Below are 21,863 nucleotides of genomic sequence, written 5' to 3' on the forward strand. Positions count from 1 at the left end.
ATGGGCGTTGGGGCGGAAAGGTTCTCGAGTGGCGACCACGTACCGGAAGGCGCAGCGTGGGTAGATCCCCCACAAGGTGGACTGACGACCTGGTTAATGTCGCAGGAGTCTGCTGGATGCGGGTGGCGCAAGACCGGTCATTGTGGCACTCTTTGGGGGAGGCCTATGTCCAGCAGTGGACGTCCTTTGGCTGATATGATGATGATGATGATGATGAATGACGGAGATATGGAGTAACAAACATAAAAAAAAACATACAACCGAATTGATAACCTCCTTTGAGATTTGGAAGTCGGTTAACAAACTAATATTAGCCCAAAATCTAAAATAAATGAAGTTCCGATCACATAAAAAGTAAAAAATTTAAAATAAAGTAAATAAAAGTAAAGTCAGTACGCTCCTAGCCCTCTTACGAACAACACGTGTACAGTTCCCGACAGCAAAGTCAGTGGTCGTCAAACTTTGAGAATAAAAATTAGTTATCATGTTTTGTGCTCGGTGCAATAGTGAGGTGAATGACTGTGCCCAATGCACAACGTGCAATAAATTAATTGGATTTTGTTGTGCCGGAGTAACCGAAGTCGGTTACCGTAAACTAGGTGCGCGTAGAACTCAGTGGAAATGTCCAGATTGTCGAGTTTTAGAGCAGTCATCGCCGCTCAAAAGTACAGAGGCCGCTTCACTCGATGCCATCATGCTGGAAATAAAATCCATTCAGCGCCAGCTTGAGGGCATGCCGGGCCTTGTGCGTGATGTCAAGGATATAAAGAAGGAAATCGACGAACTTAGAAAAACCTGCGATTTCAACAGCGCATCGCTAGACGATCATAAACAGCGGTTGGACAAAGCTGAGAGCAAGTTATCGGAATTGACGGGTATTAAAAGCGATATTCAGTCTATAAACAAAGAACTGGACACCCTCAAGAGCGAAAATGTAAATAAGGACCAGTGGCAGCGTCTTAACAACGTTGAGATAAAAGGTGTACCCTTAAAGCAAAACGAAGATTTATTCAAAATCCTCGATCAGATATCAATAGCGATTGGCTACCCAGTCCAGAAAACAAGCATTAATTACATTTCGCGGGTGCCAACATACAATAATAAGGAGAAACTGATCATTGTAGGATTTATCAACCGCTACATAAAAGAGGATTTTGTCGCTTCTGCTCGTGCAAAAAAGAAACTTATTGCTAGCGAAATCGGCTTTGTTGGGAACGCGCAGAATATCTTCCTAAATGACCATCTTTTTTTTTTTTTTTTTTTATTGGAAAAAGGTAAACATTTGACCACAATCTCACCTGATGGTAAGTGCCGATGCAGTCTAGGATGGAACATGCTTACCTAAAAGATGTCTATTCACTCTCGATTTAAAGAGATCCAAGTTATAGTGGACTGGGAATAGATTTGCAGGAAGTGAATTCCACTCCTTAGCCGTTCGCATGATAAAGCTGGATGCATAGCGCTTAGTTCTAATCAGCGGCAGAGTAACGACGTAAGGGTGAAACGCAAGTCCGCGTCTAGTCCCACGGTGGCAGAACGGAGATGGGGGGATTAGATTATGTAATCCCATCGCACACTCCCCGAAATGTATCCTGTAGAATACCGATAAACAAGCTACCTTTCTACGGTGTTCAAGGCTCTGCAGTCTAGCCTCTACCAATCCCGCATCTCCAATAAGCTTCCTAGCGCGTTTGTCTATGGAATCTATGGCGGCTAGCTGATACTTGGCGGATCCATCCCAAAGGTGGCTGCAGTACTCCATACACGACCGGACTTGAGCTACGTAAAGCTGAAGGAGCTGCCCTGGTGTGAAGAACCGCTTGACCTTAGCGAGGACGCCTAATCGTCTAGCTGCAGATTTGGCCAGAGATTCAATATACGCCCCAAAGTTCAGGTTAGACGAGATACTCGTGCCAAGTTGCGTTCTTGCACCGACTCTGTTTGCACTTTATTTCGCATTTGTTGTCCGGGAGTCTATGAAAAACTTGTCAGAAGGCATAGGCATTCGGTTCCGCATGGATGGAGGACTTTTCAACATTTCAAGGTTTAGATCCCGTACCAAAGTATCCTATGCTGTCATGACAGAAATTATGTACGCGGATGATTTATGCTTTGTCTCAAATTCAGCGGAAGGTCTACAAAGATTAATGTCGAGTCTTCATGATGCTTGCACTACATTTGGTCTTAAAATAAATGTCAAAAAGACGGAAGTCATGGTCAACGTCCCTGACAACGAACCAAATGCGAGTGTATGTATCGGTGACGAGATGTTGAAGCGGGTGGAGAGGTTCAGGTATCTTGGTAGCACGATAACAGCAAAGTACGACCTAGATGCTGAAATAAATGCTAGAATTGGTGCTGCAGCTGTGGCGTTCGGGAAACTCCGGCCAAAGGTATTTCGCTCCCATGACCTGAAGCTCTCCACTAAAATTAGTGTATACATGGCAGCGGTGCTGCCGAACCTGCTGTACGCATCTGAGACATGGGTCCTTTACCGTAAGCATATACGTACAGTTGACAGATTCCACCTTAAATGCCTCCGAGATATTATGAATATCAAATGGACGGACCGGGTCAGAAACACAAACGTCCTGAGGCGCGCAAATGTCGGAGGCATTGAGGTGTATCTGATGAGGCGGCAGCTGCGGTGGTGTGGGCACGTGTCTCGGATGTCAGAAGACAGAGTGGCGAAGCGTATCTTCTTTTCAGAACTCCAGAATGGTAGGCGTAAAAGCGGTGGCCAGTACTTACGATATAAGGATGTTCTGAAAAGACATATGAAGAGATGCCAACTAGAGCCCTCTGACTGGGAGCGGAAGGCAGCGCAGCGGCCCGAATGGCGGCGCCTCATTAATGATAGAGTTAACATTTTTGAGACGGAACGCCGCAGTGAGCTCGACAAAAAACGTGATGAGCTTAAGGCTCGGCCGCCAACCTCAATTTCCTACAACTATGTAGGTGGTGTGCTGACGTGCCCAAAATGCGCTCGAGTATTTAGCAAGAAGATAGGGTACGTGAGCCACCTAAGAGCGCATCAGAGAGTGGATCAGCTACACTCTAATAACACGAGCTAAAAATTGCCTAGTCCAGAGCACACAGTCGCTGGGGCCGAAATCGGTCAGGAAAGCATCATCACCTCCTCTTTTTTGGCCCGAGCATTGGAGAGATATCTGTCCACGACAGTGCTATCGTCGGCATAGCCAAAAGTATCTGGGACTAGCATATCGTTGATATGTAGCAGAAATAAAGTCGCGGACAGAACAGAGCCCTGAGGAACGCCGGCATTAATAGTCCATTGGTCAGATGTGTAGCCATCTAACACCACCCGAATGGAACGTTCGCTCAGGAAATTCTCAATCCAGTTGCACAGACCAACTGGTAACCCATATGCTGGAAGCTTGCTCACCAAACTTGCGTGCCAGACCCGGTCGAATGCCTTAGAGACATCGAGAGATACCGCAAGGGCTTCACCGTGCCTCTCAATTGCCTCGCTCCAAAGGTGAGTAGCATGCACCAGAAGATCTCCAGTCGAACGACCCCCGCGGAAGCCATACTGAGAGTCGCTGAGTAAATCGTTATCCTCTAGGTATGATAGGAGCCGCTTGTTCAGTACACGCTCCATAATCTTGCAGAGTATGGAGGTGACTGAGATTGGACGGTAGTTGGCTGGGTCTGAACGACTACCTTTTTTGGGCACAGGTTGCACGTTTGCAAGCTTCCAACACGAGGGCACTACTCCAGTTTCAAGCGACAGACGGTACAAGCGTGTTAAGATTGGAGACAACTCGGCTGCACAGTTCCGCAAGACAATTACAGGGATTCCGTCGGGACCGCTGGCTTTATGCACGTCTAACGTTCGCAGTATTTTAAGGACTTCCTTTTGATGTATACGAACATCTCTCATGGAGCTATTCACTTGAGGAAGCACGGGTGGAAGTTTACCGGTTGAGTCTAAACGTGAATTTTCAGCGAAAAGAGAAGCGAACAGGTCAGCCTTCTCTTTGGCTGTATGTGCCAGCGTTCCGTCAGGTTTGACCAGAGGGGGCAGTGACGGGCGGCAGAAGTTTCCTTCGACCGCTTTCGCTAGGGACCAGAACGCTTTACTTCCCGGAGGATACGAGGCTAGCTTGGTCCCAGTACGACGGACATGATCAAACCTGGCCTTGCGAAACTGCTTCTTGCAGGACTTGGCGGCTTTATTGAACCTCTTCTTCAGGTCACGTGTCACGTGTGTTCGGAGCCCTGCGTGTATGAGCATCAGCCCATTCCCGGTAAGCCGACCGCTTAAGCGCCTCAGCACGATCACAGTCAGCATTGTACCACGGGCGAGCTTTGTGGCCGGTCGAAACAACAGAGTAGGGAATAAAATACTCCATACCCTGACGAATGACATTGGTTACTTCGGTAGCGCAGGCCGACGAATCATCCGAAGAGAAGCAGGCAGGGCGCCAAGGATATGATGCAAAGAAATGCCGCATCTCATCCCAGTCTGCTAACTTGTATCGCCACACCCGTCTTTCACCGCTAGGGCCCTGATCGGGTGGGGAAAAAACAGATACAGCTTTCACCAGACAGTGATCGGAAGTTCCTAGTGGAGCATCCACCACTACAGAGTATTGGTCTGGGTTGGTGGTTAGCAGAAGGTCCAAACAGTTGGCTGTGTGAGACTCTACATCAGGTACCCTAGTGGCACATCCAACAAGCTGTGAGAGGTCTAGTAAAAGTGCAAATTTATGAGCCTCTCGCCCTGCGTGGTCAGTCATTTGATACGGGAATAGCCACTCCTGGTGATGCGCGTTAAAATCCCCAACGATTGCCAACTCAGCTGAAGGGTACCTTTGGCGAGCCTCATCGGCAGCCTCACTAAGGTAATTAAACAACCTTGTTGTCTCTGAGTCTCCACTATGCGATCGGTAGACACAGGCGTAGATAATTTGAGCTACGCCGGTATCGACCCAAGCCCACAAGACAGAAAAATTGGATACTTCAAGATTTTTGAGACGCTTAAGGCAGATGTCATCTCGAGCATATACACACACTCCTGCACGCGATAGGAACCTGTGCTCCAGAGTGTAACCTGGGTAGTTGAGGTATGACGAGTCGACTGGACATCTGATTTGCGTTTCGGTGAGGAACAGCAGGTGCGGTTTGTCAGTCTCTAGGTGATGGTGGACTGCATCGATATTGGAGTGCAGACCTCGAATATTAGAGAGATGCACTTTAAATGGGAGGGAGTGCAACCGCTGTTTAACTCTATTTTTCTTAGTTTTGCTTTGCATTTTTGTTAGAGGGATGAAGAAGAAGAGCGAATAGACGAGGGAATGCAAGTTAAGCGAGGTAACTCAGCCATTAGAACTCAAACACAAACTCACGTGTGCCACACTTAAAGAAATCTAGGATGGAGACTGCGGGGACGCCCGAACCCCCCTGAAATGGCCACCTGGCCCTCCCATCCGGTCGCCAACCGGCAAGGTGGAGCCGTTTCAGGATTTTTCGCTAGTTGGCGGGGCAGCCTTTCACGGGTGGCTCTCCCGCTACTTGGGCCCCCTACTACCTGCGGTCGGCCAGCGGTGCACCGTGGTTCGGATCCCGCTAACCTCCAGAACTAGACGCTCGGTGTGGCACGCACCAGTAGTGCCACCGTAGTTAGGCCAGAAACTACTGCTTAGACACATCACCTCAGCAGCTATCAACAGACTTCATGACGGAACACGGTGACCCATTATGGCGCCATGACTTAGTCTGAGGGGTGGTTACCAGCTACGGCATAAGCCTACCACCGGTAAGATTGTCACTCGATTAGCACCACCCAGGGGTCACTTGTAGGGATTCGTATAAAATTATGGGTAATCACCTACGGAAGTGAGTGACACAACCCCCGAAATCTAACCCCGGACTACAAAAAGTTGCTTACCACTGCAAAGACGTCACTTAAGCCGAAAGGTTTTATGTATATATGGGTGAAGTACGGAAAAATACACGTGCGGAAGGACGATGCGTCAAAAATATTCGTTATTAATAATCAGGCAGATTTAAACAAACTGTTGTAGTGTGTAGTTATTATAGATTAGTACTACAGTATTCAAAATCACATATTTTTTATGAGGTTTATTTTCCTATAGATTATTACAAAACTTTGAGAACCGTACGCTCTGTGGAATGCTGTTTGTTATCGCCGCCTATTGCCCGGCCTGTCGCCTGCGCTTGTTATTGTTACCAAAATGCATGTGATGATTATCTTATGCAAAATACGATTGTCTCGCTTTTGCTCATAGCCAATTATTGCACTTACGCGTCTTATTGTTATTGCTTGCCTTGTCGCACTTATGGAACAGTTTCTATGCTTGTTTGGGATTATACATTTTTATACGTAAATAATTGTTTCTTATTATTAAGTACCTTGTATAAAAACGACGATAATTATACATTTAACACTATTGGGACGAAATCTGCCTCGTATTTCTATCGATTATGTAATTGCTATTGTGTTTTATCTTTAGCCTCTTATAATGTCTAGTAACTATAACGGAATACTCTCTGTTTATTATCAGAATGTTAGGGGTCTTCGATCCAAAACTATAGATTTCTATCGCAATATTCTATTTGCCTCCTATGATGTAATATTTTTAACAGAGACATGGCTTGTGGACGGTATCGTGGATTCGGAACTTTTTGATAGCAGGTATGTAGTTTGGCGGCGTGACCGCGACCTGGCGCTTACGGGCCAGAGTCGAGGTGGCGGTGTTATTATTGCTACGCGGAAAGAATTGGCCGTCAATCCGCAGCCTACCTACCATTCTTCGGCGGAAGACTTATGGCTCACTTTGTTGGTTAATAATGGAACGGTTAAGCTACATTTATGTGTTGTTTACTTATGCAAGCAAGGGCAGGGTTACTCTTTTTCTTGTCAACTCTCTAATTTTCTTGATAAACTAGGAGAAGTAATAATTAATAATCCTGACGATAAATTCCTAATTATCGGTGATTTTAATCTAAGTAACATTGTGTGGACGTCAAGTAGCCGACATTTATTACCATCTAATTATACTTCCATGGATGAGTGTAATTTGATCGATGAGCTAAGTTATCTTGACTTGTACCAGTATAATGGAGTGTCTAACGTATATGGTAAGATATTGGATCTTGTGTTGTGCAATGACGTAGTGACTGTGTGTGAGTGCCTAAACCCGCTTGTACCCATATATTAGAGGTCATCTGCTTCCAGAAATATATACAGCCTTTGATTTGTAAATCAATGTATTCTGCTTTTCCAATTAATTAAACTTATATTATTTTAACAAAGAACCAGCCGTTACACCTCGATCATCCTTCCTCTCTAGAATACCCGCCTGTTATATTTTTATTAAAAATCAATTCTTACCCACATTTTATTTGGTTTATTTTTAAAGATCGCCAGTGTTGCTAACAGACGGCCATTCTGTTGTAGGAATGTCCCCATTCCGGTTAATGCTCGGCCATTCTACACAAGGCGTATGGCCTCATACAATTATTTTATATCTCTTAACAATCAAGAATTTATTTACAATAAACACATTAACAAAACTAGTATTCCAAAATGTAACTTTAATCTTATACAATACATCATTAATCAATCAAATCAAAAAAATCAAAGCATTTATTTTCAGGCTGCTAAGGCCCACAGATACATACCTTACAAACTAACATATATGTATATACAATTATAAAAAAAGTTAAATACTAAAAAATCATTTTCGTGACGCAGTTTTCTGTTGCGGCGTCACTTGCTCTGGTGTAGGATTCGGCAGATTCCCACGGAACCGCCGAAATATCACACCCTTCGGCCAGAAGTCCGTGTTCGCGATGGCTTCCAGCAGCGGCCGCGGCACGCGCACCACAAACGAGCGGAAGTGCACGTAATGACGCGATCGCAGCTGGAACACTTTCAACTCGTAACGGGTGTTCTTGCGCAGATATTCCACCACATCGTCAGCCGTGGCGGAAACATGCAGGCGCGATACGTATAGCGCCGTATTCGGCGTGGCAGCCCTCAGTCCAGATGCAATATCTGGCTCCGCTGTGCCACACTGGCTCTTGCGAGGCGCCTTGCGCGGCCGCCTCTCCTTCGACGCCTGCGTGAATCCTTTTTCGGCAGGCTTTAATAAGCATATAAAAAACTAAAATGAAATAAAACTTTCTATGGCAATGTATCACTTTGATATAACATAACGTTCATTATGCAAGCAATTATTTCAGAAATTGCACTCATCATCGTCGATTTAATCACACAATTCTTCAGCGTAGACGTCGCTTCTTTGCAAGTGTGCACGTCACCGTCGACGAGATCAAGCACTCCTTCTTATGTGTACACGTCACCGTAGATGAGATCACACACTCCTTATGTGTACACGTCACCGTAGACGAGATCACACACTCCTTCTTATGTGTACACGTCACCGTAGACGAGATCACACACTCCTTATCTCATGTGTATCCGTCACCGTAGACAAGATCACACATACCTTCTTTGTTTTTAATGTGTATCCGTCACCGTAGACAAGATTACACATACCTTCTTTTTTTTTTAATGTGTGTCCGTCACCGTAGACAAGATCACACATACCTTCTTTGTTTTTAATGTGTATCCGTCACCGTAGACAAGATTACACATACCTTCTTTTTTTAAATGTGTGTCTGTCACCGTAGACAAGATCACACATACCTTCTTTTTTTTTTAATGTGTATCCGTCACCGTAGACAAGATCACACATTCCTTCTTACTCACGTCACCGTAGACGAGATCACACATTCCGTCTTATGTGTACACGTCGCCGTAGACGTGAGGACACACTCCAAACACTGAAAATAAACTCATGTCAGTTACAACTGGTAATACAATTAGTAGCAGACTACTAACAATTTCCTTTTCGTCACTTCTCCACTCAACAGTAAATAATCATTTCATACCGAACAATAAAATGAGGATAAGGTTATGATTCCACATTTAGCGTCAAACCTCCACTTTAATCTGCCTCACCAAACCTTTTTCATTTTCATTTTTAAATGTTGCGGCATTGAAACAACTAGCATTTACTGCATAACAATTACAATTTATAGAATACCATAAAAACTCAGTCCCATTACTGTGTTTTTCCTCACAAGCCTGATAACAATTTACCTCAATTTTTAACACTCAAATAGAGAAATATTGTTGCTCATGGTGATCGGAATATAGACACTCCAAAAGACAATTCATCTACAAAGGAGCTATCAAGTATAATGAGAAGTTTTAACATGGCAATGCACACAAAAGCACCAACCAGGATCCATGCATTAATGTGTGCGTAATGCTAACTGACACCCACCAACTTGAATTATCAGATTATGACCTGTCACCTCAAACATCAATGAAATCAAGACTGGCACGACTCGGATTGAACCGAAAAGGATTTATTGTTGATTCAACATTCGAAAGCTTCATGATAGCATAAAGGCTCCGAGGGTCTCTTCTTTTGTGAAGCTATTAGCTCGAACAACGCTCAGGAAGCGTTTAATTATCCTGTGTCTTATTCAGACTTTTTCCGATCTGTGTTTTCCCATCATTATCATCATCATCATCATCGACAAAAGGGAACCAAGAGGTTATCTGCCAAACAATAAACTCTTCAAAAATATGACAAGATATTAAAAAAATGTATACACAAATTGCAATAGCAAATATATATGTATCTTCTAACAATAATACACAAATGTAAAGCAACCTGGAATGTCATATACCCACGCAGGTACCAAATTTAGATCAGACAACAGATATAATTACTTTAAAAATGAATTATAAGATCTACCAATAATAATTAGTAAGATACAGGTAATGTACTATCCTACATTAATAATTTTATCGATTAAGTAATTTCAATGAGTTGACAAACAAACTAAATGTTGAGAATAGTCCACAATACGATTCTCTTAATGCCAACAGTAGTTGAGTAATAGTAAAACCTTTGGTACTGACGATATTTCAACCGAACCAGTGAAGTCAGGCAGGTTATTTTTAAGCAGACCTCTTGCTCATGTACATTTATCCTTCAGTCAAGGCCCCCTCCCAGAACAGCTTAAAGCTTCGTTTGACGATCTTAAAGTAACGATCCCAACAATTACAGATCGCAGTTTTACAGTGTAATTACAGCACAACAGTGATTGTCCCAATAATATCAAAATTAATAGAAAAAGCTTTTTATTAACAAAAGACAATAATAACCTCCTTACTAAACATGACATTTCACACCCTGACCAATTTGGGTTCCGTAAAGGACCAAATCCAGAACTGGCTTGTTTTGAATGTGTCAAATTTGTGACTCAAAACTTCAATAAGTCACCGATTATGGAAATTTTCCTCGACATGACAAAAGTATCTGACTCAACTGATCATGCCGAGCATCTCAATAAATTATATGCTAATGAAACTTAGAGGCCAGGCAAATGATTGACTTAAATCTTACCTAGCCAACAGAATCAGAAAGTCAACAGAACAGAACAGAAAGCCAACGGAAATCAGCAAACTTGTTAGAACTAACAACCAAATTAATCACTGATCACCTCTTTGATAGTTTCTAAAGTAGGTGCTACACTTATTTATTACTTAAGGGGGGAAGGGGATTTTTTTCATTAATGATATTCAGATGGCGATACAACTATAATTTCAGCCAGTGGTCAAGATCAAAGTATGTATAAAACAGATATTTATAATGCCCCATCTGATACTAAATATTGGATAGGAAATTAATAAGCTTCTCATTAAGCTCAGAAAACACAACCCATGCAATTCACCCATATGGAACAATACCTCGACAGCCCAACACTCGTATAAATGACTATGCATTTCATAAAACAGGTAACATAAATTAAGTTCTTTGGTTTAAATTTCAATTCATTTTTAAATTGGAAGGACCATAACCACTCTGTCACAATGTTCAAGACTTGACCATTTCGTCTTGGCCTGCAAAAACTACGACTATCTGCTTCCTACGAAGCAGTCCCCATGGCCCATCACGGCCACGTCTCATCATACTTTAGCAAATGCTCCTATGGGGATCAGTTGTAAACCACTATTTAAATATTACTGTAAATCTGGCTTGTATGTATGTATATACTCAAAATCTGTAATTTTCAAAAATCATATCCAAAATATTTCCAAGACCTTAAAATGATATGTGCTCCGTCAACCCAAGAGCACAATATCTCACACCATCCACGCTGCATGACAGAGATGCAGAAAAAATGCTTATAAAAGATATACAATAACCATACCCGTTCACACAATCACCCGGGGCCATAAGTTTAACAAACTTCTATTGGACTGGCCTCCAGATCACTGCTTTTATAATACTCGCAACATTACCTACTGATTATGTTGCTCATAAGGAGCGAACCAACTTTTTTTTTTTTTACTATTTGTAGGTACTCGCTGTGTGATAACTAAATGTTACTTTGTTTTAATTCCTGCTGTCTATGATACACCTTGGTGGTATAGTTATTAAGTATACCTATTCTTTAATGCTCATTTATGTTTGCCATTTTGGCTCATGTACCTCGTAGTTTTATAAATGTAACTATGTTAATTTCTTATTAACGGTGTACTGCATGCCGCCTATAAACAGCTGAAGAAGGTGAAACGATTACACACTTAACCCAAGACACTTATTGTACCCTTTTTCTGCTAATAAATCATTTCTATTTGTACTCTCTTTTACTACTACGTTCGAACGTCTCATTTAACCTGTCAGCGTCATTTCGATAGTATGATGGGAAGATCATGAGTATTTTATTTTCCATTTTTGTATTATCGTTCGTAAGGCTACCCTGTGACAGCTTGAAGCGAAATCCAATGGAGAAATAAAATAGTACATTTCGATGCTAGTGCGGAAGGTATGTCATTACTTCACGAGTACCGAGATATCTTGCCACGAGCCGCAGGCGAGTGGGAAGACTCGGGACGAGTGAAGAATGACATTTCCGCACGTGTATCGAACGACGTTTTTTAATACAGTTGCGAAATAGTACATTTCGATGCTAGTGCGGAAGGTATGTCATTACTTCACGAGTACCGAGATATCTTGCCACGAGCCGCAGGCGAGTGGGAAGACTCGGGACGAGTGAAGAATGACATTTCCGCACGTGTATCGAACGACGTTTTTTTAATACAGTTGCGAAAAAATAAGTAAAACATTGTTAATCGTACACTAAACAAAAGTGGTAACAGTGACAGCTCGCTTAGACGTCGTCTTTAAGTATATTATATCTATGGGCGTTTGGCAGCTATTCCGTTCCATTCAGACACCTTATTAAGAACGGAATTTTCAATATTCAATATTAAAAAATAAACGTGTTATAATGATGAAGAGGTAAGTATTAAAATATGAAATATGTATATTTTTCATATTCTTACATTAACAGTAGGTTTTTATGCTGATTACGACGTTTAAAGGAAACTAATATTAACACTCATCAATAAGTAGTCGTGAATTGGAACAAGTATAAATTTAAAAAAATTGGAAAAGTAAAAAGCACTAGTTCGACATAACCAACTTTCCGCACGCTAAACAGCTACGTAAAGTAGCACTTTGTGAGCAACTGTATTAAAAAAATAAGTAAAACATTGTTAATCGTACACTAAACAAAAGTGGTAACAGTGACAGCTCGCTTAGACGTCGTCTTTAAGTATATTATATCTATGGGCGTTTGGCAGCTATTCCGTTCCATTCAGACACCTTATTAAGAACGGAATTTTCAATATTCAATATTAAAAAATAAACGTGTTATAATGATGAAGAGGTAAGTATTAAAATATGAAATATGTATATTTTTCATATTCTTACATTAACAGTAGGTTTTTATGCTGATTACGACGTTTAAAGGAAACTAATATTAACACTCATCAATAAGTAGTCGTGAATTGGAACAAGTATAAATTTAAAAAAATTGGAAAAGTAAAAAGCACTAGTTCGACATAACCAACTTTCCGCACGCTAAACAGCTACGTAAAGTAGCACTTTGTGAGCAACTGTATTAAAAAGAAACATTATAGTGCTCATCAGCGTCCTCAGCAGACTTATGATATCGGAACCAATCATACCGTCAATAACTAGATACATACATGTACCATTAACAAAACTTTACAGGACCTGATACTGGACCATACTGGGCATATCTATCCAAAAAAATAACAGTCTTCTAATTGTGGTCCACCGCATGTAATTTCCGAAAATCAAATTACATTCGTGAAGTTCAGTTTTAATTACTTATGGTGCTAACATTCGTTCAAAATTGAGTAAAGCTATGCATTTTTATTCAGTATTTACGTCCTAATTTACATGGCGCTATAGGTTCAGCTTGTAAGTTAGTCTCTAATAACATATCGAGGGTTGCCTGGTGAAAGCCAATAAGTATGAGAAACCTAGTTTGGAGAAAAACGATGTTAAAGGTTTATGGTCATCAAACACTAATTTTTGATAAATAAATTTGTAGTTTTATAATTTCTTCGTGTAGGTAATTTTATCCACTTTAAGTTAATTTGTGTTTTAGTTATGTAACTCATTTAGTTTTCCTGTAAAAAAACGTATTTTACCAAAGGGTCTCGACTTATTGGGTTTACGCAAAAAGAAAAAAGCCGTCAATGTTACTAAGAGGTTTTATTACTTATAAAAAACTCAAAAAAAGAAGTAAATCTACAAGTGACAACGGAATTATTCTTCATCTGAATCATTTGGTGCTTTGCCAGCAAATGTTTTTAGGCTTCTTATCCATCCATGTTACTCCTCAGGTATAATTGGTGTCCTGCACATGGTCTCAAAATTTTTTTAAGCCGTCAATGTTACTAAGAGGTTATAATTACTTAAAAAAAACTAAAAAAAAGAAGTGAATCTTCAAGTGAGAACGGTATTATTCTTCATCAGAATCTGAATTATTTGGTGCTTTCCCGGCAAATGTTTTTAGGCTTCTTATCCATCCATGATACTCCTCAGGTATAATTTGTTTCCTGCACATGGTCTCTAAATCTTTTTTTTTAGCAATGCTTATAGGTAACTGACTACTGTATCTTGGCTCTAACTCTTCTGGCCATGGCATTGCAACTGATGGTGGGTTAGACTGTCTCTTAGCTCTTGTTCTAGGTGTATTTGGCTTTTGTCTCGAAACATCTAACTGACGAAAATCCTCGGACATGTCGTAATTGAAGTAAATTTTGAAATCTCCTTTCACGTACCTAATCCTTTTAATTTTCGGCCAGTTCACGGCCTCATTCGTGGTATCATTGGTTCTATTATTTATTATGGCAGCATTTAGTTTTTTTAAATCTAATATTTCGTTATATTTAAACTCTTTCACTTTATAGCTATCGATTTCAATTTTTTTCTTTTCTTCGCCAGTGGTAACGATTTTTGTTTTTTTATTTCTAGCAAATCTAAAGACATTCTTCCAGTCAGAAACGCTATTGATAGATAAGTTTTTCGATGCGTGTTCAATAGCTGCATGCATCGAATCCACTTCCATTTGGCTATGCCCACTTTCGAGAAACTTTTGCTCAATTATTTGTAGGTGGTCTATCTTTTGTACTGCCCAGAGTAAGAGAGCGGAAATATATTGATTTCGGTTTTGGCCGCTGCACGTATCCGAAAAAATGCTTAATTCTGTCACGGTTTTAGGCAATTCAGACAAGTAGTAGAAAAGGCAAGTTCCAATTTCACAACTGCCTTTATTACCATTTATTTCACTCCAGCAAAGACAGTAAGCATTATTTGGGAGACTGGCTTCATAAATGGTAAAATTGAAGAGAACCAATTTTCTCATGTAATATAGTAGACTTTCCCCGCCATTAGGTATTTGCAAAACTGCCTGTAAGTCCATAGTTATTGACATAAACGTTTTGTCTACATTAGCACGAGCTTTGTCAGCGTCTTTAGCATTTTGACAGACCGTCTTCCGTTGTACATGCTGTTGGTAATCATCTTCTAGCTCTTCTTTCGACAGAGCTTTTTCATACTTTGAGCAAACGTTACAGAGATCTTTTTTCGGACTGAAAAAGCTGTAATTGTATTCTTCATTAAAAATATCACGGTACTTTGACTCTGAAACCGGCTTTTTATTAGTCTCTTTACATGAATCTTCATACAATCTGTACATGTTTTTAACCGATTTAGCGTCAGGGTAAAGGTATTTCTTCTTACTGTCTTTACGACAGTAATGAGAATCCATTACAGGAAAGCTCTCTATGTGATCCTGGACCCGTTTAACATCTTCTATTTTAGTTTTATTTGGTGGGCTTTTCTTGCCACGTTTATCATCCTCGACATACAATCCTAATGAATCTTTTTTATTTACAGCATCGGAGATGACATCTACACTAATGCACAATGTAGCCTGGAAAAATTTTTGACAAACTTGGATTTCGTCATTGTCTTTTTGAAAGAAACATTTTTTACTATATGAACGCTCCTTTTTATTAGATGCCTTCTGTACTTTTCTAGTTTTAACAGGCTGAATTTTTATGCAAGAAAGAATAAAGTTCTTTCTTGCTCGGAAATCCATACTGTAGAAATAACGGCACAAACTGCTACGTTCTTCTTCGGAAAACTTTTCAGTACATTTGAATTGGCATTTATCACATTCAATAGGCTTTGGAACTTTAGCAGGACGCTTAATGCCTTGGGTCACATAAGGTAGCCCTTCCATTTTTCGCTTTTTGGCGATATTTATTTTCCATTCAGATGGCTTAGCTTGCTTACGTCGCTTCAAGGGTTTGACACGACTCCAAACTCTGTCTAAAATATTGTCTACAATAAAGTAAACAGTGTCTTCCACTTGTGAACGAACACCTAAACTTTCAGGGATCATACTGTCATTGCAGCTAGAGTCAGTTGGATGTAATACTTTTAATGGATCGTCCTCTGAATCTGGAACACAAGAAGAAGAACTTTCTATGCATTCACCTTCTCCAGAACTACAAACGTTGTTAAATATCGACAAGGAACGTTTCTGCTGTTTGCATGGGCTGGGAGTTTCAGGAATAATAATATCATGGCCGGAATCATTTTGCTGAGGTGTATCGTTTTCTGAATCTGAATCTTGAACATAAGCTGCTGCTGAATAGTCACCTTCTACAGAAATCCAAACTCGATCTAAAACTTCATCAATCAGCACCATAAAAAAGTCTTCCTGTTTGGAGAAAGCATTCGGACTTTCAGGAATAAAATCAGAGTCGGAATCTATTTGCTTTGGCGAATAGTCCTTAGGATCTGGCACGTAAGTGGGATCTTCATCCGAATAGTCACTGCCAAATAAATTACTTTCATCATCTGGAAAAAAATATAAGCAAAATAAATTAAGTTACATATTAACATAGTTAACGAATGGATCCTAATATATTTTTTTTATATAATCTTCAAAAGACTTACTTGAGTCTGCCGTAATATTATCATCGGTGACAATATTGTGCATTTGGGCGGCGATATCAATTTGCGATTCATCAAGATCGGAGGAGTCATTGTCTGAAAATGAATAAATTAAAGTATGAGTGCCAAAAACACAATAACTTAAAATCATTTACGGGCAGTAACGGGATTATAAACTAGGGTAAGTACAAATAAGGGCATACAAAATACATATTATAATTATTGATCTTATCCATAAGTACAATAATGTACAGGTATTTTGCGGACTATTTTGTACTTTTACAAGTACGCGGGAACTTACGAGGTTAATGCACAATGTACTATTACGGATCTTTAAACCATGGAAACTTACCATCATTATTGTTTTGCAGGTAACATCTTATGTTTTCGTTTGCCGTTGAAACACTAGGTCCCGTCATAGAAAATCTGTTATTAGAACCACCTGATCCCACTGGAACGCAAAAAATAATCATTATTATTCAATAATTTAAGCAAGCATAATTTAATTTAAACTACATTTTTATTGTTTTGTACGGTAAGCATCACTCAAAGTCGCGTGGTTCGATTAATAGTTAGTGCTAAATCCCGATAAGCTCGCTCAAAGTCGCTCTAAATGAAACTACAACAATTAAAGGGGTGAGTGGTCAAACCCGATAAGTCGTAATAATTTGTGATTGATACATGAACGTCATTTAATTTACCTACAGTTACAATTTCTCAAACACATTTGCTCCACTTATCGGGTTTGACCACGCAACCCTCGCACTGCTTTTCGTAATTTATTAACGGTTTCAATAGCTTAGACTGATTTATTGTTATTTAAACACAGTACTATAAACACGAAGTATATCGTTCAGGCGATTAGGTCATAACATGATTAAGTATCCTTATTTTGTACGACAATTCTAAATGTATTTCTAGGTTAGAAAATTAGATTTTACCTGTTTCTAGCCTGTTACTGCAGGCTAGTTGCACTAATTTTCTGCCTCGGTCACCCATCGCACAACTTTTAACACATACACAACCTTCATTGATACAATACACAACTTTTAACAGCTATTTTCAATTAAAATAATTATGCAACGACGAAGCGCAGCGCTTGCGATCGTGTGAATCTCGTAACTAGTCATTACCTGTCGAGGCGGCGCATGACCTTGCGGTCGTCAAAAATACTTATTGGATTCTTCTCCGAACAACTTTTTAAAGAAATTTGTTAAAGGCCCGTGCGAGAATCCGATAATTAGACTAAAATAAATATTTTTAATGAATACTTATTATAAGTTTGTTTATTGGGTTACTCTTTTAAATAGTTTGTACGTTTAATAAATAATATCGTAAAAGTAGAATCCGACAAATGCTTTAAACGTATTTTAATTCTTACTAAAATCGTCTTAAGGTTCAAATCGTAATGAGGTAAGACCGGGTAAGTAATAGTAACTGGTTCTACATTGTGTGTTTACTTGAATTTAGTGTAAATTACTCTGCACTAAATACCTATAAATGTGTCTTGTGTGGTTCTTCCACTAAGTAATACTAAAAACTGAAGCCTTAAATGTACTTGTAGTATTTAGTTCTAAATTAAAACTTCAAATCAAGTACTTATTGGGTTAACAGCTCGGCATATTTCCGTGATACACGTCAAATCCGCTTATCCGATATTACCATTAGATTGAGCGATATCGAATCAATCTAAAACTTTCTTTACATTAAAATCTCACTTTTCGTCACTTATTGGGTTTCACCAGGCAACCCTCGATATAAGGTGTTACTAAGGTACTGGACTGGACAGCGCTCGTCCGCGACTACGTGACCCACAACCGCGACTAACAACTTCTCTATTCAACTGCAAGTGACACAAAGGAGCCAAGCAACGATTGCAATACAAGGAGCTACAAAAGACTTTTTATCGCCCGCTCAGAAGCCAAAGTGCAAATTGCAGCCGCCTACAACTCACATAGAGCCACAACACCAGCTGCCCAACACGCATTATACGAGTAGCAGCAAAACAGCTACTGTAAGTTAAAGCTATAGCTGAACCTCTTAACCAGTTTTATGTCACCTCAGCCTGGCTAAGCTAAGACTATGCAACCATTTTACAGCCATTCTATCTCTAAAGGTTATAAAGTAGGTGCTGAGTGTCGCCTAATTGTCTGCTGGGTTTGTATTTACACATTTGATCCTCAAAACAAACCTGATCGACTGATACATTAATTAAAAATTGTCATCCCCATTACTAAATTATTCATTGAAATATCAGCTTTATTGTGCAGACAAACGATGCAAGTTGTAATGACCTTACTGTATAAGATGTAAATTGTAACGTTAGTCTACCATACATTTCTATATTGATCAAGCTCACCGATCGCTGCATCACGGAAAACCCAAATAATGCTGATCCTCATTCACGTGTAATGGCCGTATATCACATGGGGTCAATTAACATTGGACCGGGCGTGAAGGCGAAAACAAGCGTTTCGTAAATTGCTAATATCTTGTAGTCTGCACTTGATATTTAGTGGGTAGTTTTCTTTTTAGCTTACTCGTAAATAATCTTACTAAAATCACTGAATGATATAAACAATCTATAATAGTCTATATACCTATCTTAAAACTTAGTCGTGTGGCCCATTTTCATGGTTTTACTGTTTGATTTGTCTCCATCGGAATATCAGATAAACTATTTAAACAGTTAGAAATATTAGAACAAATTAAATTATTTTTCTGAAAATATTTTAATTTGTTTTTATGTAGGCCTTGGTAACTTTCTCAGTATCTGACATTTATTTCAGTTAATACCTATTAAAATAGATGTAAACAAAATTATAAAAGTAATTCATTGCCATAAAATTGCTCCTAGGTTAGTCCGACACGAAATTGTAGAAAAGGATTGAGGGCGCCACTGCGCTTTAACAGACAACACATGATGCAACACGGGTCCATCCATCTCCTTTTGCCGCATAAGTTCGTCCTTCTCGTTGTTTGACGTTGACATATATAACTTTACATCGTAATTCAAACATGTACAATAGATAAATTTGATCATAAAATCGCGTATTTCATTAATAATTGTACATCATCTCTGCGTGATTTATCAATATAAAATTATTTATTAAGAAATACTTTTCCAAAAACATCTTGAATTCAGATCACAATCCATCAACATGCAATTTCGGGCCAATCGCCTTTAAAACATGTTTAATGTTATCTTCCGAGTTTAATTACATTTTGTTTTCTTGAATTTGATGCTTACTATTTCTTTTCTTCATTTAATTAACTAAGTTGACACAGAAATATTTTAAAATAAAAATAATTATTTACACTGTTAGTCGGTCGGTGCGAAGTTTGCCGGGTCAGCATATAAAAGCCGAAACTAAGTTCACCTGAAAGGTAGCACGAACAGTCGAACACGACATTCACTGACAACGACATACGAAGTCGCCGGGTCAGCTAGTTAAATCATATCATAAGTACCACTTTATGGCTGATAAAAGAAACACTTACCCATAACACCATCATCATTATAAAATGAATACTTACTTTTAATAAACACAGGATAACCAAGGGGGAACCTTAAATGATTTTATAATAACATATAATTATGTACCTACACCTATTGCGTAATGTACCAGTTATCTGTTTAAGGGAAGAAATCCCAAATTATTTGAGACCATTTTACATAAGTATTTACTGGATAAGAGTTACCGTTCACTGCAAGAGTTTTTTTTTTTGGTGATCCTCCCGGAATAAATAGTACTTGAAACTGCATAATACTATTATTAACTCTTTTTTTTTATACATAGTTTATTAAAATGTCTGTACAGTGTAGTTTATAAGGTTAATACTTAATACTTATGTATAAGTATGTAAAAGACAAATTGATGTGCCCTTACGGGGTACTTAAAAGTCATATATTGGCAATAAAGATGTTTGAAGTTGAAGTTAATCGCTTATCAAAATTGTCAATTCGTAAAATAGGTAACAAATATTAATCAGAAAAACCTTTATTCCTTTATTTTTGTAATCTCAATACTTGTACCCTGTACAATGATTGTATATATTTTTTTTATAATTTACTGGCACTACTTACATATGCCACTAATATTGTATTAGTGTATAGTTATTTTACACTACTCCAATATTATTTAATACAAGTGATATTCCAAATTGTAGGCGTGTAGTTGTTAAAATTTGTATGTAATCAAAATTAACACATACCTGAGGTTCTCTAAACGTTCTTACCACTTCGGATATATTAGAGGTCATCTGCTTCCAGAAATATATACAGCCTTTGATTTGTAAATCAATGTATTCTGCTTTTCCAATTAATTAAACTTATATTATTTTAACAAAGAACCAGCCGTTACACCTCGATCATCCTTCCTCTCTAGAATACCCGCCTGTTATATTTTTATTAAAAATCAATTCTTACCCACATTTTATTTGTTTTATTTTTAAAGATCGCCAGTGTTGCTAACACATAGACCCGTATCACAAGGCATTAAACATTAATGTAACATTTGTCTCTTGTACATCTCTAAAATCCGCACCGGTCATGAAATACTTTTATAACAAAGCCAATTATGACTTAATTAATTTCGAACTTTTACAGATAGACTGGGATGTTGAGTTCTTTGGCCGTACTTTTGATCATTGTATTGATTATTTTTATTCTAAATTTGAAGAATTAAGAGATAAGTATGTCCCTCACAAGTTTATTTCCAAATGCTCATACCCAGTTTGGTACTCATCCTCGCTAAAGAAAGCCATCAAAGAAAAACACAAGTATCATCGTAGGTTTAAGTTGTATGGTAATAGGTGTGATTTGCTCTCCTTCGAGTATCAGAGGGAAAAAGTCAGGCGTATGGAAAAACGTTGTTTCTTAAATTATATTGAAACGATTGAAAATAATATAAGTAAAAATCCAAAATTATTTTGGTCCTTTATAAAATCTCGTTCAAAGTCCTTTGGGATACCTAGTACTATGTGTTACAGTGGTGTTACTGTGAATTCAGGGAATGATATTTGTAATGCGTTTTCTGATTATTTTAAAACAAGTTTCCTAGACCCTGGAATCCCTGCCGCAAGCGATCCACGCGGTTGTAACAACACTCTTAACTATACCGACTCGGCTATTGATATAGCCAGCATCTGTGTTGATAGTGACTTGGTTACCAAACTCTTGCTAAGCCTCGATCCTAATAAATCAGCTGGCCCCGATCAGGTGCCAGCCTTGTTTTACATAAACTGTGCCAAAGCGTTAACCAAACCCATTTCACTACTGTTCCGTCGGTCATTCGTGGAATGTACCGTTCCTGCGATTTGGAAATCAGCTTTTATAACTCCAGTTTTAAAAAAAGGTTCAAAAACGGATGTGTCTAATTACAGGCCGATTTCTAAATTGTGTATTTTGGCCAAGGTTTTAGAAAGAATAGTCCACAT

At 39.1% G+C, this 21,863-nt stretch overlaps 2 protein-coding genes and 1 long non-coding RNA gene across 3 annotated transcripts; 1 reads left to right on the forward strand and 2 right to left on the reverse strand.

Annotated features, from left to right (window-relative positions):
- The first annotated feature begins 457 nt into the window (after window positions 1-457).
- Window positions 458-3,130, forward strand: LOC134805857 (uncharacterized). Its single transcript, XM_063779062.1, has 2 exons — window positions 458-1,274; window positions 1,831-3,130. Exons 1-2 carry the CDS (start codon window positions 485-487, stop codon window positions 3,072-3,074), a joined length of 2,034 nt encoding a protein of 677 aa, XP_063635132.1. The 5' UTR covers window positions 458-484; the 3' UTR covers window positions 3,075-3,130.
- Window positions 3,131-6,450: 3,320 nt separating this feature from the next.
- On the reverse strand, window positions 6,451-21,006 carry LOC134805859 (uncharacterized). The gene is made up of 2 exons (XR_010146410.1): window positions 20,900-21,006; window positions 6,451-7,181 (listed from the first exon to the last, which is right to left on the reverse strand). It is a non-coding gene; the product is annotated as an uncharacterized LOC134805859 (long non-coding RNA).
- On the reverse strand, window positions 7,313-17,524 carry LOC134805853 (uncharacterized). Its single transcript, XM_063779056.1, has 8 exons — window positions 17,366-17,524; window positions 16,777-16,875; window positions 16,428-16,520; window positions 15,904-16,328; window positions 15,201-15,393; window positions 9,017-9,072; window positions 7,875-8,135; window positions 7,313-7,336 (listed from the first exon to the last, which is right to left on the reverse strand). The coding sequence occupies exons 1-8, from the start codon at window positions 17,421-17,423 to the stop codon at window positions 7,313-7,315; spliced, it is 1,209 nt and encodes a 402-aa protein (XP_063635126.1). The 5' UTR covers window positions 17,424-17,524.
- Window positions 21,007-21,863: the final 857 nt, after the last annotated feature.

This window comes from Cydia splendana, unplaced genomic scaffold (genome assembly GCF_910591565.1).
Source record: "Cydia splendana unplaced genomic scaffold, ilCydSple1.2 scaffold_70_ctg1, whole genome shotgun sequence".
In the NCBI taxonomy this organism is placed as follows: Eukaryota; Metazoa; Arthropoda; class Insecta; order Lepidoptera; family Tortricidae; genus Cydia; species Cydia splendana.

Coding starts and splice junctions, on each gene's coding strand:
- LOC134805853 (XM_063779056.1), bottom strand. CDS start 17,423: ATGGGTGACCGAGGCAGAAAATTAGTGCAACTAGCCTGCAGTAACAGG. Junction 9,073..15,200: donor TCATTACTGTCGTAAAGACA/GTAAGAAGAAAT, acceptor ATTGTTATGCAG/TAAATGCTAGTTGTTTCAAT. Junction 8,136..9,016: donor ATGAAAATGAAAAAGGTTTG/GTGAGGCAGATT, acceptor TGCTTATTAAAG/CCTGCCGAAAAAGGATTCAC.
- LOC134805857 (XM_063779062.1), top strand. CDS start 485: ATGTTTTGTGCTCGGTGCAATAGTGAGGTGAATGACTGTGCCCAATGC. Junction 1,275..1,830: donor TTTTTTTTTATTGGAAAAAG/GTAAACATTTGA, acceptor GCTTGACCTTAG/CGAGGACGCCTAATCGTCTA.